General features: G+C 38.4%; 1 protein-coding gene across 3 annotated transcripts in view; it reads right to left on the bottom strand.

The window, feature by feature from the left end:
• Positions 1–7,671: 7,671 nt before the first annotated feature.
• LOC100928654 (cat eye syndrome critical region protein 2) overlaps positions 7,672–14,935 on the bottom strand; it is a 139,761-nt gene continuing 132,497 nt past the window's right edge. For all 3 annotated transcript variants that reach the window (XM_031939642.1, XM_031939643.1, XM_031939644.1), the window contains exons 18-19: positions 13,122–13,239; positions 7,672–11,977 (exon numbers count right to left, since the gene is read on the bottom strand). In XM_031939642.1, coding sequence (XP_031795502.1) covers positions 11,972–11,977; positions 13,122–13,239 — 124 coding nt within the window. In that variant the 3' untranslated portion in view covers positions 7,672–11,971. The remainder of the gene's footprint in view (positions 11,978–13,121; positions 13,240–14,935) is intronic.

Here is a 14,935-nt window from a genome sequence, read left to right as displayed (position 1 = left end):
TTTATTTTACTAAGGCAATTGGGATTAAGAGACTTGTCTAGGGTCACACAGCTAGGAAGTGTTAAGTGTCTGAGACCAGATTTGAACTGAGGTCCTCCTGATTTTAGGGCTGGGGCTCAATCCACTGTGCCATCTAGCTGCCCCTATGCATGTGTTTTGAAAATAACAAGCTTTAATAAAAAAATTATTTTTGAAAAAGAATTGCACTTTTAACATACATTGAATTACTTTCCATCTAGGGAAGGAGGTGGGAGGGAGGGAAAAAATTTGAAACACAAGGTTTTGCAGGGGTGAATGTTGAAAACTATGCATGTTTTGAAAATAAGAATCTTCAAAAATTAAAAAAAAAAGTTAGCTTCTAGTTCCAACAATGCTACCAACTAGCTGTGCGACATTGGACAAATCCCTAATCCTCTTGGCATGTATTCTCCTCTGTAAAATGAAAGCTTGGGCTCCATGATTTCAGATAGTGCTAATACCATATTATTCTATTTTGATGTTTAAAAGAAAATCAATCACTGATTGATTCATTTGGCTTGATTCTTTTAAGATAGAAATATCCTTATTTGTCATTCTCAATTCAGTGAAATAATACAATTTCTCTCTCTTGAATGTTTAGGGAATGAAATCAAGGAATGAAAGTGGAATTTGAAAAGAAGGAAATCTGAGCATTTGGGGAGAGGGCCTAACCATGAGAGAATTTAAAGAAGAAGAGGGCAGCATCAAAGACCTGGGAGACTTAAGGGGAGTGACTCCCATGGTTCTAATAGCACCAATTACATTCAACTGTTACTATTTACAGAAAATCATCAGTTTGGGCTAGATTAGGGGAACAAAATCTAGGGATTAACCGTTAATGTCATTGACCTTCACTATTTATTCAGCTAATTTTGATGGAGCTTTGTTCTTACCAACTTGGGGGATATTTCCATTAATACAAACCTGACATGTTCATCCTCTGCATGTTTGTCCAAATTCTTTTGTAACTTATCCAGAGGGAAGTTACCCAATGTACCAGAGGTTTCTCTTTAGATCACTCAGTCAGTCAACAAACGTTGAGAGCTTACCACATTCCAGGAACTGTACTAAGCCTAGGGATAAGACTATAAGAAAGACAGTCCTTCTCCCTAAAGAAGCTTACAATCTAATGGGGGAAGAAGACACCAGACCAAAAGAAGACAAAAGTGGCGGAAGGAGAGGTGCCTGGTTCGAGATGGATTAAGCACACCTCAGGTGTGTTACTTGTTGAGGTCTCCATTGGACTGTTGTTGGGTCACACAGCCAGGAAGTGTTGAGTGTCTGAGGTCAGATTTGAACTCAGGTCCTCCTGACTTCAGGGATGGTGCTCTACCCCCTGCACCACCCAGCTGTCCTTGATCATAATCTTTTAACATTCCATATTTCCCTGAATGTAAACTGTTTGCATTTTTGTTTTTCTTCCCGGGTTATTTCTACCTTCTGAATCCAATTCTCCCTGTGCAACAAGAAAACTGTTTGGATCTGCATACATACATTGTATCTAGGATATACTAGGACATACTCAACACATATAGGGCTGCTTGCCATCTAGGGGAGGGGGTGGAGGGTGGGAGGGAAAAATTGGAACAGAAGTGAATGCAAGGGATAATGTAAAAAAATATTACCCTGGCATGGGTTCTGTCAATAAAAAGTTATTATTAAAAAAAATTCCTTATTTCCCTCATGAACTTAAATAAATCATGTTTTTTCCCCCTTTCCTATTGCATTTCCCTCCTTCCTCTTCCCACCTTAACCAAGTACCACACTGAATACTTAATTGAGGCCATTCACCTCAAAGTCCTTGTTCCTTCTTCCTCTTGTTCATCCGTTCACATAGGAAGAAGTAGGTCCTTTATAGGTAGACTCTTATTCAGTCCTGTCTTCTCTAGCATATTCCCTTCAGATCTCCACCCTCACACCCCTTCTCACTCTCTTATTAATCTATACCTACTGTTGCCTAAAAACGGATATATCCATGTTTCCTTGCACAAACCACTTGGTATTTCTACTTTTTCACTCTCTTCTAAACTCTGTGCAATTTGGCTTCCAGCAAGATCATTTGAAATTGCTGTAAGATACATGAAAAAAGTTGGGTTTCCACAGTGTTGCAAGCTTTAAGGAAGATTAAGATTCCACAGAACAATTAAGTGATCCATAGAAACCTTGATCAAACAAGGAAATGTGCTAGGAAGCCACAGGTGGATCTTATGGATCCAATCAGCAAGTCTTGTGGTTTTGAGAAAATCTACCAACTGAAGGTAATATAGCCTTTCCAGCCCCAAACAGTTGGGGTCAATAATCTGACGTGACCAAATCACTATTGCTTCTGCTTAATAAGCTAATTGATATTAAACAACACACCTGCTTTTTAAAAACATGGTATGTAGGACTAGGGCGGGGGAACATGTTTATACATATTTAGAGGGAAACAGAGTGGGTGTATAAGAAAGATTATAACCCAAAAGGGAATGGACCAAACTAATAAATATAAAGCTTGTCTGGCTTGTGTGCTCCCTCTTCCCAGAGGAACAGAGCCCGCTTCTGGCCAGAAACATTAAGATGATCCCTTAAGATTCTTCTTCAATTTTACTCGATATCTGATTTAGAGTCAAGAGTGTGTTTCTAACATGGCTCTCTTCAAAGTTGCTAAAGATCTCTTAATTCCGGGTGTAATGACCTTTCTTTACTCGCTTATTCTTGATCTCTCTGATGTAAGAGAGTGAGAAGGGCTGTGAGAGTAGGGATCTGAGGGGAATATGTTAGAGAAGACAGGATTGAATAAGGGTCTACCTATAAAGGACCTACTTCTTCCTATGTGAACAGATGAACAAGATCACTGAATGAGGAAGAGGGAACAAAAGGCCTCAATTAAGAGTGATAAGCCTCTTCTGAATACTTCTCAAATTTTTGTGACCGCTCTCTTCTCTTTCCTGGAACTTTTCCCACCCACCTGACCACTTTTTCTGTTTCCTTTGCTGGATCTTCATTCTGATCATAACCATCAAGGAGCTATCCAAGGCCCTCTTCTCTTATTATTTCACTTGTGGATTATCAACTCCCATGGATACAATGTTTTCTATGCCATTTGACTGGCTGTTCCTTAGGGCTAGATCACTCCTTACTTCTTCTTAGCTTCCCTCAAGATTGAGCTCAAGTTCATTTTCTGTAGGTCTTTTCTGCTAGTCTGGTAAAAGGTACCCTAATAGTGCCTTCCCTCTTAGATTAACTTCCATTATACTGCCTATATTGTGTACATGTATAACTTTTTGCATTCTGTCTCCCCAACTAGTATATAAACTCCTTGAGGGGAGAGAATGTGTTCCCCCCCCCTTTTTTTTGAAGTCTCAGCATTTAGCACAGTAAATACTTGTTGACTAACTGGTTTAAGCTACTATTGTTTAACATTTATAGACAATTTAAACAGCAGGATTTTTATGGGTCACCAAGAATAATTGAGTTATATGTTTACTTATAGGAATGTTATCCTGCTAGAACTAGAGATCATTACTGATCACAAAATAGAAAATTTCGATTATACCAAACTGAAAAGCTTTTGTACAAACAAAACTAATGCAGACAAGATTAGAAGGGAAGCAATAAACTGGGAAAATATTTTTACAGTCAAAGGTTCTGATAAAGGCCTCATTTCCAAAATATATAGAGAATTAACTCTAATTTATAAAAAATCAAGCCATTCTCCAATTGAAAAATGGTCAAAGGATATGAACAGACAATTCTCAGATGAAGAAATTGAAACTATTTCTAGTCATATGAAAAGATGCTCCAAGTCATTATTAATCAGAGAAATGCAAATTAAGACAACTCTAAGATACCACTACACACCTGTCAGATTGGCTAAGATGACAGGAAAAAATAATGATGATTGTTGGAGGGGATGTGAGAAAACTGGGACATTGATTCATTGTTGGTGGAGTTGTGAACGAATCCAACCATTTTGGAGAGTAGTTTGGAACTATGCTCAAAAAGTTATCAAACTGTGCATACCCTTTGATCCAGCAGTGTTACTACTGGGATTATATCCCAAAGAGATTATAAAGAAGGGAAAGGGACCTGTATGTGCACGAATGTTTGTGGCAGCCCTTTTTGTAGTGGCTAGAAACTGGAAACTGAATGGATGTCCATCAGTTGGAGAATGGCTGAATAAATTGTGGTATATGAAAATTATGGAATATTACTGTTCTGTAAGAAATGACCAACAGGATGATTTCAGAAAGGCCTGGAGAGACTTACACGAACTGATGCTAAGTGAAATGAGCAGGACCAGGAGATCATTATATACTTCAACAACAATACTAGATGATGACTAGTCCTGATGGATCAGGCCATCCTCAGCAACAAGATCAACCAAATCATTTCTAATGGAGCAGTAATGAACTGAACTAGCTATACCCAGAAAAAGAACTCTGGGAGATGACTAAAAACCATTACATTGAATTCCCAATCCCTATATTTATGCACACCTGCACTTTTGATTTCCTTCACAAGCTAATTGTACAATAATTCAGAGTCTGATTCTTTTTGTACAGCAAAATAATGTTTTGGTCATGTATACTTATTGTGTATCTAAGTTATATTTTAATATATTTAACATCTACTGGTCATCCTGCCATTTAGGGGAGGGGGTGGGGGTGGGTAAGAGGTGAAAAATTGGAACAAGAGGTTTGGCAATTTTTAATGCTGTAAAGTTACCCATGTATATATCCTGTAAATAAAAGGCTATTAAATAAAAAAAAAAAAAAAAAAGGAATGTTATCCTGCTAAGTCTAAGGTGTTAGTGATAAGATACTGAGGCCAGATGTATAAGAGCTCAAGACCCAAGCACAGTAACATTTCAGATCTCTGCTGAAATCCTTGAAGTTTAGGAATAGTAATTGGCTGACAGGGATTTCCCTGTGGAATATATCGATTCTAGTTTCCCGTTTCATCCACATTCTGGATGACAATGAAGACATGCACTCTTTGACCAGATAATAGAAGACACTCATTTAGTGGAAGCTATCAGTGCTTTTGCTCCTGGGATGGCAACACTGCTGTTCTGGACTGGGGACATTTTACTTTTGTTCTGCTACTGTCTCCCCACTGTTGATTATCTTTATTTTATATCCTCTTTGCATCTTGTTTGAACAAAGTGGTTTGCGAGATATTTCCCCAATGAGACTGAGTTTCTTGAAGGAAGAGCTAATATTTCGGTTTTCCTTGTATCCCCAGTTTGCTTAAGAACAATGCCTGGCACATAGGAAGTATTTACATCACTCAACTATTCAACATCTGAAACACATTTTGGAAACAATAGCCAAAGGCAAAAGCAAACGAGGATTTTCAACAGAAACCTATCATTTGGTTGTTCAGTCCAGGACGACACCTGGTGGCAGTCATTGCAAAAGTCTTCTGGACTCATCTTTTATCACATCATTGATCAGAACTCTGTACAAAGTCTTTCAAAGTTGTTTTCCCTTGTTGTTATATATAATTTTAAAAATTCTGTTTGCTTCACCCTATTGAAGTTCACAGAGGTCTTCCCAGTCTCCTCTTTAAAGTGTCCATTTTGTCTTTTCTTATTGTACTTTTACTATGAAGTGGTATAATTAGGCAGATTTGAAATAGTCAATGTTTTCTCTATTGACATTTGTAACCCTTGCAAATGCAGCTCATTTTGTAACCAGTGTGGCTGTATGGGAAATCATGGGCAAATAATTTCCATCAACCTACACAATTGCTGTTTAGCCCCTCATAATTGCTCTGCATAGTTTCACAGGACCTCAGAGAGAAGAACTTTAATCACTGATTGACTGATACTTAACGTGTGCTGACCATTTTTTTCCTGTGGAAATGGAGTTAACTGTCAGTGAAAAAAGTCTGATGGATTTAGATAAGGTAAAGGGACTAAAGTATTATTTTTCTTGAAATTTGGGAACTTAACAGTGATGATGGCAAAAGATCTGTGATTGAGTATTAACTATGGCTCAAGGATTTCAGACAAATGTCTGTGAAAGCGTTGGCATCTCTAAGAGAGTGTTAAGAACATTCTGTGAAAGCTGAACTTATTTAACACATTGTGTAGAAAAGTCCAACAAGTAAATTATTGGCACATTCTTCCAGTGCTTTAGAAGATTCACGAGCTGCAGCCATTGTTAAAAGGATGTAATCTTCCTCACACAGTTGTTACAATCCGAAATATTTGTAGATGTTATTTGTTAATAAATTATATTGTCTGTAATGATAAGTTTATAAGATAAGGGATCTGGCATAGAGAAGAAAGCTAATGGGAAAAGAGGTCTCTCTCAAGCTAATTGAGAGATTTATATTTTTAGAAATTTATAAGAAATGTGAGATTATATCCTTTGAGTGATTGCTATTGAATCTCAATAAAGAATTAATTAGATTATTTTAACATTTACAATATACATTGGATTGCTTATCATTTATGGGAGCTGGTGAGGAGAAAATCTGAAACACAAGGCTATGCAAGGATCAATGTTGTCAAATTATCTGTGCATAGGTTTTGAAAATAAAAAGCTTAAAAAAAAAATACCCCAGATGCCTTTTTTATTGCCTGGACTACTAAGATCAATTATGGAATTGGGGGGGTGAGGTGTGTGTGTGTCAAGTTTTAGAGTTGTTTCTCAGAGTAATAGACAAGTATTCTTTCCTTCCTTGTATTGATACAGGTAGGTTAGCAAAAGTCCTCTTAAACATTATAAGATGTGGGATATAACACGAAACCCGATTATATTTGTAAAAGCGGCATTAATTATAGAGGAAGCTGGGTAGTATAGTGGAAAGATTTCAATTCTACAGACATGTAGGTATTGAGTCTTTATATCTGACCTTAAGCTTAGTAAATCCAACTGTAAGAACTGGATCTTTGTTCACTCTTATTAATATCGTTGTCTTTATTGCATTTAGTAGTTTCACAAGTACCTCAATGTGTTCCAAACCAATGTCTGAATAATGAGACAGGCCTGAACTGGGATGCCTGGAATACTTCCTTTCTACAAAGAACAGGTGGCCTTGGAAATGGGTCGCCCATTCTACTTTTGCTCGCTATATTCTACTGGATGACACTGGAAAGATTTATCACGTTCCGAATGACTATGCCATTATCAATGAGGAAGTTGAAAAAAGACAGGTATTTTCCCAATGATACTCAAGTACATACAAATCCAACAATTTTGTGAAATTTTTCCAGGTGGCAAGTGAACCCCGTGCCCAAAGATATACACACCAGAGCCTTGCTATTTTAAGAATGTACTTTATACAAAATAACCAATTCATATGGAAATAAATCTACAGATCTCCAAGGATCAAAAAGCTTTTAAAAAGTTTTTTAAAAAAAGTATTCAACACAGTATTGAACTAACTATTGAGGTAAATGTCGCTCTCAGGGTAAAAGGGAATCAGCAGACCAAGACAAAATATACACAAATATAAAAATAAATAGCATTCCCCTTATCAGTACTGGCCAGGAAAGTTCACACAGCTTTTGCAGAAGGAGCAAAGAATCCCTGACACTGTGTGCCCCAGGCTGGTTGGTGGATCCCGAACCAGGCTACCAGGAACAGTGTAGAAGGCAGCAGAGTGAGGTACCTGAGCCCAAGCTCGGGGGAAAGAGGAGGTCACTCTACAGGGAGAGAGGAGTTCAGCATTTTAATAACTTACTTGACACCCATACCTCTGTGCCCACCCCAATATCTTTCAAAAAAACATGCAGGACAATCGGCTTGTTCCCAGTCTTTTTATACATCAGAAAAAGGAAGTCCATTGGAGTACAGCAGTAAAAAGCTTCTGTCACACGGCCTGGTGGCAAAAGTTGCTTTCACAATTTAAATCTGACATCTGAAAACAGCCACAAAAGACTATTTTTGCCCAAATTACGACGGTGGGTTTCTTGGAAGGCAGGGTCAACCAATGTACCTTTAAGCTGCAAGGCACAAAGAAAGAAACCCAGTCTCAATCAGTAAAAGAAAGAATCTTGTTTCTTGTCAGCAAGTCTAAAATCACATTCCTCTCTTAACTGGACAACGACGCCTTGACTAGAGCACTAAGTTTAGGATACAGACTTTGAGGACACTGACAATATCAAAGTGGATTTGTAAGCAGTCACTAGGACAAGCCTAGCGGGGAAACATAAACCCTGAGTCTCCCCGGTGACTGGAGAGCAAGGAAGGCACTGTCTCCCATATCAGGCAGATGCCCTGGAGCACGGGACTTGGGCAGCCGCTGCTGTGGAGAGAGCTCTCTGTCAGAAATCTGTCAGGCTCCAAAGGAGGCACGGAGCCGAGCGTAAGCTGGGACCAAGCTCAGGCTCCAGCCCCTGACTACGGGCCTTTGAGCTGGGGAGTCTCACATGTTCTGGAGTCTGCTGGGCTCAGAGCAGGAGGGTATAGAAAAGCAGATCTCGAGTGACCTTCCAAACCCGTGCTGCCCCCAAAGCTAGGGCTCTGAGTGGAGGGGCGAAGCGTTCTTGGAGGCGGAGTTCCACGTAGACAGAAACATCATAGGTCTGCTCAAGGATGCTGGACAAGAGGGCTTGCTCCCGGCTTCTGATGGGATGTAGTTTATGTGCATGCTCAGCACTAAGCATAGTGGGGGCTCACAAAAGGCAGGGATTACCACGAATAATAAATAATACCACAGGCAAGATCCACAGCACAGTGGCCCCTACTGCTGAGTTCCCCCCCCCGCCCCCCACCAAGTAGTACTAGGTGTTTAAGGTAGCACAAGCACAACCTTTCTTTAATAAAGGACATGATTCTCAGAAATAAAACCTCCTCTATGGAGAAGTCCTGGCATGGACCCGGCGGCCACAACACACGGGCTTTAGGATGCTTCACCAAAGTGCAGAGTGAACACAAAAGTTTCCTTCATCGGTGGACTTGGTTTGCTCTGGAATTGACAATTATGATCAGGAAGCAGCTAGAAAGGCTCCTTTACATTGAAGGGGTGGATAGATGAGAAAAGGGTTATAAAAAGTGCCCATATATCCAGCTACTTTTGCTTGAGTAAAAGAAAACACAGATGAATCTTATGAAAATTACTTCCCTATGTATCATATTTTGTCTTGGGAAAATTATTTTGGGTAAATATCTGCAACTGTGATAAGTCTGCTGAAAGTTACCAATTTCTTACAGATCCCAATAATTGGCTTGGGTCAGTCACCAGGAGCTGGCTATACTGAAAGGGAGGCATTTGCCACAGCTTTGACAGTTCTTTAAGACACTGCATCTGCTTAAGAAACTATGAGGGAAGTGCTAGGGAAAGCAGAGTTTTAAGTGAAACAAGACTAAACTTCATCTTAAATGAATTAGCCATTAACAATGTTGACTTGAAACATAAATGCTCAGGTTTGAGTGTTTCTGTACTTTAAAAGATGGATTTAAATGACCTCTAACAGCTCAGGAACTACCAGACAATAGAATGGGATACTAACCCCTATCCTACACAACTAAAATCTCTAAGGGGACACAACTGGGTTATTCATAAACATTTAACATGGGCTGACAATGGGGCCGGTTCTAACATATCCTATTGTGCTGCTGCCTGCCTGTGCTCACAGTGTTCACAATTTTAATACAGTAGTTCAGTTTTCTATTGCTTTCAGACTAATCTGCTTCACATTGCAAGAAGAGATCACAATTTCTCTTCCTAATATTATTCACAGAATCGGCAAAAAGAGGTGGGGGACAACATGCTCATCGTGCCGTCTTGTATACAGAACTGCTCAGACGTGAACAAGGGAAAGATGTTCAGCTTATTATTGCTGAGGGTTCTTTTTGCAGCCATTAGAGACAAAGAACCCTTACACAATTTTCAGAAAGGTTTCTGCTACATTTCTATGTAAGTGGGACTCTAGTGATCCTCATGTTAAAAGAAACTTTTACCCATTCCAAACTTGACTTAAGTAAGCGACTGGGAATGTTTCATGACGCCAGAGATCTTGGATTTTGACTGGCCTGTACCAATAAACAGAGAGCTATTCACTCCTTAGATGAAGTTACTATCATTTCAGCTAGTTTAAACTAGCTCAAGAGCAAATGGATGTTTCTAGGCAATTGAGTACATTAGAACCTGTTGCTGCTCTTGCATTAAGAATAGTCCTGACTGCTCACTTTACAAATTCAAACCAATTTCATCAGTGATGTAGCACTAACACAAATAAGCATCAAATGAATACTTCAAATTCAGTATAAATATGACTAAAATGTTCTTGGAGAAAGAAGCATCCACCCACTACCATCTAACCTTGACTATGTCCCAAGTGTAACTACCTTTCACTAGCTTATGTCATTGGAGCTGGTTCCAGGTGTATTATGTGACTACAAAAGAACAAAACAAATCCGTTTCATTATGGGTTCCAAGACCAGAAGAAAGGGAGCTGCTATAATGAATTTTCTCTAGAAGTGCGTTTTTATGAGGACTTGGGAAGATTCAGATTTTGTGGAAGTGGATAATATTCCAAATAAATTATGATGATGTTCTTCTGTTAAAACCAAGCCAAATCAACTCCTGTGATTTGGTATGTTTTTTTGCCCTAGAGTTAGTCTTCATGGAAAATAAGTTTTAAACATATCAGTATTAATTTGGGAGGCACTGCAGCTATAACAGGATTTATACGTAAATCTCCAAAAACCTAGTAGAGTGCATATTCTAAACTTGAAATGACAAAAGCAATTTAATACTTTAATACTGTATCCTACCACTGATGGGCAAATGATTCCCAACACCTTGCTTGTGGTAACTCCTAAATTGTGGTGTGATCAGTTTTACCATGATTTGCTTCATATTTTGAAATAAACTACATAAGGAATCAATTCCTAAATTCAAACCTTAAGTCTACATTTTTCCTATTCAATACGCAAGTTCCTACCATGTACAAACCTGAGTAGTCACTTCCCACAAAACATGTTTAAATGCTCAAAAGCTTTTAATGAAGCTTTCTACATCATTCTTGGTAGGTCCATCACTACAGGACAATCCAGCTTTGTCTTCTAAAGAGTGAAACATTCCAGCGATCCCCATTCCTGATAACTGTTTCCAGCCAACTGAAAGGCCTATCAAGTAGTGTTTCTTAAATCCTGGCCACTAGAATCATGAACAGAGCAGCTAATATGGGGCAAACATAGCTTCTTATTTGAAGCTAATTCGTCTGCTTTTGGAAAGTATGTGCCCTCCAGCGAAATCTAGTAAAGAAAGGAGCTTGGGAATGCTCTCTTGGGCTGATTAAAGGGAAGGCTGAAAGCATGGAGGGCTACCCAGGGAACACCATAATGACAAATGACATGATTATGTATCTCCCAACCCTTCCAGTTCCTGAAGGATTTCAGTGTGACATGATTGTAAACAGTAGAGGATCACCCCAGTGCTACGTGCCCACTACAGTTGAGATTCCCACATCCACCTCCCTCCCTTTCCCATTTTTATATACAATACATTCACCACCAACAAAAAAATTATTTTAAAAGGCAACAGGTAAATTCTGTAAACTGGACCCAGATCCAAACACATTAATACTACGAGTAAATTACATCTCCCATTCCCAAATATATACCTGAGTTTAGCTGCTCATGAAAATTACCAATCATCCCATTTTACCAGCTCTCCCCCTCCCACCCTGATTTAAAAATTTTCCCTGAATGAGACTCAGTCTCAAGTCTCAAAAACCCACTAGTTTGGGTCATCTTTCTCTGTCCAGATCAGCCATGGAGAAGACCCCTGACCCAAGACCACTGTCACTTTTGTGTTCATCATCTAAAGATTGTGCCCCCTGGGGCTTCTGCCCTGGCAGCAGTTGCCTGAAGGAAAGAAGCTTCCCGCTGGGGAAGGGCCAGGTGTGGGAAGAAGAAGAAAGGTGAACTAGTATCCCTCTCCAGTTCTCTATGCCCAGGTCTTCATATGCAGCTTCTGTTTTCTTGGGGGCTCTTTCTTCCTTGGACTAGCTCTGAGGAAAAGAAAAGACGACATTGTATGAATCCCCTTTCCTCGAGATTTTTTAGAGAGTTACACTCATACCAATATATCTATCAACAGAGGTAGACAAAACTAAAGACAACATAACTGGAGTTACACCCCTGCTCCTTCATCTGCCCAATACTGCAGAAGGCCGGAACAGTGCCTTCCATAAAAGGAAAAGCCTGCTTGTATTTGAGTACTCAATACTTCAAAGGGTTTTCATCTGTTAGCAGATACTTAAATTAATTTAAATAAACTGATTCTAAAAAAATGCAAATGGATGGCTGTCACTCATTTAAAATACTTCAGATGCCTAGGATGTAGGAATTAGGGAGCTGCTGAAAATTTAGGGGCAAGGAAATGACATAAGGTAGATTACTAAGGAGGTCATTATTACAGGCTCAAGGGGAACATGAAAGACAGTTACTTGTGGAGAAGATTAAAGACAATAATAACAAAAACAACAGTATTCACTCAGTGATGGAGGGTTTGTTTCAATAATTCTCCAATTATGGCAATTTACATTTCTGTAGCACTTTTAAGGTTTACAAAGTTAATTTTTTTCCAAAATAATCTTCTAAGGGAGGTATTCTTCAACATGATCACCATTATTATTATTAGTATCTACTACAGTACATTCAGGCTTGCAAAGCTCTGTATGTGTGTTATTTCATTTGATCCTGAACGATTCTGGAAGGGAGGTAATATTATTAATTTTTTTTTCTTAAATAGTTACTATTATTTTATAGATGAGGAAAAAAAGACTTAAAAGTAAGGTCAAATGACTTAACCACAGTCACAAAAGTAGCAAGTTAAACCTAAGAGAAGAGTCTGAAACATTTACTTTACCAGACTAGTGCCCTTCCTTCTAGTTATGAAATCTCCCTTTCCTTCAGTGTAACCAGTGGAGGTGGGGAATAAGGTCCACTTTCACCAAATTTACCATAGGAAATCATTCACACGTAGACAAATTTTCCTGTTTCTACTTAACAATAAGTTTGTCTCACCAGAAGGACAGTCAAGAACAGAACCTTCATGAGAAATCTTTTTAAAACATTATTTTTTCTTCCACAAGAAGTGGAGTGGAGGGAGACCCCAGAACCCTTTCCCTCCCCATAACTTCAAGTTCTCACCTGATCCAGAGGCAAGGCTGAGGGCTTTTGTGGGGGAAGTTCTTTTCTTGATGCTGTTGGAGCTGATGACTTTGGAAAAGGGGACTGTGACTGGGCCTGCACCTGATGCATTTGCATTCTAGAGCCACAACAGGAAAAATCAAGAAATATATTAATGAAATATTACACCTAAGAACAAAGCAACCCATTGGACTGTGGAACTAATTATCTGTATTTCTCAAATTACTACCATCTATTCCAATACTCTGACCTTAGATACCTACATTCTCTGATCATAGCTCCTTAACAGGCTTTCTTTCAACCTGCATTAAGCACATCTAAGAGATGCAAGCTCTCTGAGAGGATGAATCATGGGGATGGGCTTATGAATGGATCCAGCCATTCTGGAGAGCAATTTGGAACTATGCTCAAAAAGCTACCAAACTGTGCACACCCTTTGATCCAGCAGTGTTTCTACTGCTGCTGTTTTTTTTTTTTTTTTTTTTTTTTTTTTTAATTTTAAATTATCCCAAACAGAGCTTAAAGAAGGGAAAGGGACCTACATGTGCAAAAATGTTTGTGGTAGCCCCTTTTATAGTAGCAAGAAACTGGAAAATGAGTGCCTATGAGTTGGGAAAGGCTGAATAAATTATGGAATAAGAACATAATGGAATATTATTGTTCTGCAAGAAATGATCACAGGATAATTTTAGAAAGGTCTGGAAAGACATAGATGAACTGATGCTGAGTGAAATAAGTAAAACCAAGGGAATGTTGTACACAGCAACAAGATTACGGGATGATCAACTGTGATACTGACTTAAATTTTTTCAACAATGAAATGATTCAAAGCAATTCCAATATACTTGTGATAGAAAAAGTCACCTGCATACAGAGTGAGAACTATAGAGGCCGAATCTTTCATATTTTGATTCGATTTTTTCTTGTGCATATAAAATTATGTTTACAAGATTGCACATGTTTAACCTATATTAGATTGGTTGCTGTATATAAGAGGGGGAGAAGGGGAGAAAAATTTGGAATACAAGATTGTGCAAAGGTGAAGGCTGAAAACAGTCATTGCATGTATTTGGAAAGACAGAACTATAAAACAGCAAAACAAACAAACAAATAAATGCTTGTTGAATAACTAAAGAAAATCTTTAATATACATAAAATTTGTTATTGATTTCCTTTTCTAAACATCTTTCAGCTCATAGTTCTTAAAGCTTTTCAGTTCACAGTTCATCCTGTGGGGGGCAAAAGCCACAGACCTCTGACTCTATACAGTAGGCCACATGATTTGTTAATTTGCACTGCTGGTTGAGAAGACAAGGATTCAAGTGTTATAAAAAAAGCAAACATGGATCACAATTCCTTTGCTGTGACTCTGGAAGTCCTAGAGCCCAACATCATTGAAAAGTATTGTAACAATGGCTATAACATGCTCTAACTGTGGTCTCTTAGATTCTCTAAGTAAAATCACCCAGAATTACTAGCCCTTAAATGAAGATAATCAGATCTATGTAAAAACCCGATGTGTCTCTAACCAGATAGAGTATATAGAAGTCAAAATTGTTCTAAAAGTCAATACAACTTAAAATTTTTAAAAATTTGTTGAAAAAGCTGTTTTTTAAGTTAAAAAAAAAAAAACCAACTATCACTAATTTCTCATCGAATTTGAACCTAGCTCTTCTAAAAACCAAATAGAACCCCATCTTATAACAAATAAATATAGTCACTCCTCTCTTCAAAATAAATCTATTTGCTGTGTCAGATAATCTTTCTGATAAAATCAATGGTCATTATACAACTTTTCCAAAACACTAGCGTGA

Source organism: Sarcophilus harrisii, chromosome 5, assembly GCF_902635505.1.
Source record: "Sarcophilus harrisii chromosome 5, mSarHar1.11, whole genome shotgun sequence".
In the NCBI taxonomy this organism is placed as follows: domain Eukaryota; kingdom Metazoa; phylum Chordata; class Mammalia; order Dasyuromorphia; family Dasyuridae; genus Sarcophilus; species Sarcophilus harrisii.
The sequence above is the reverse complement of the archived record's forward strand: the minus strand, read 5'-3'. Positions and strand labels throughout refer to the sequence as shown.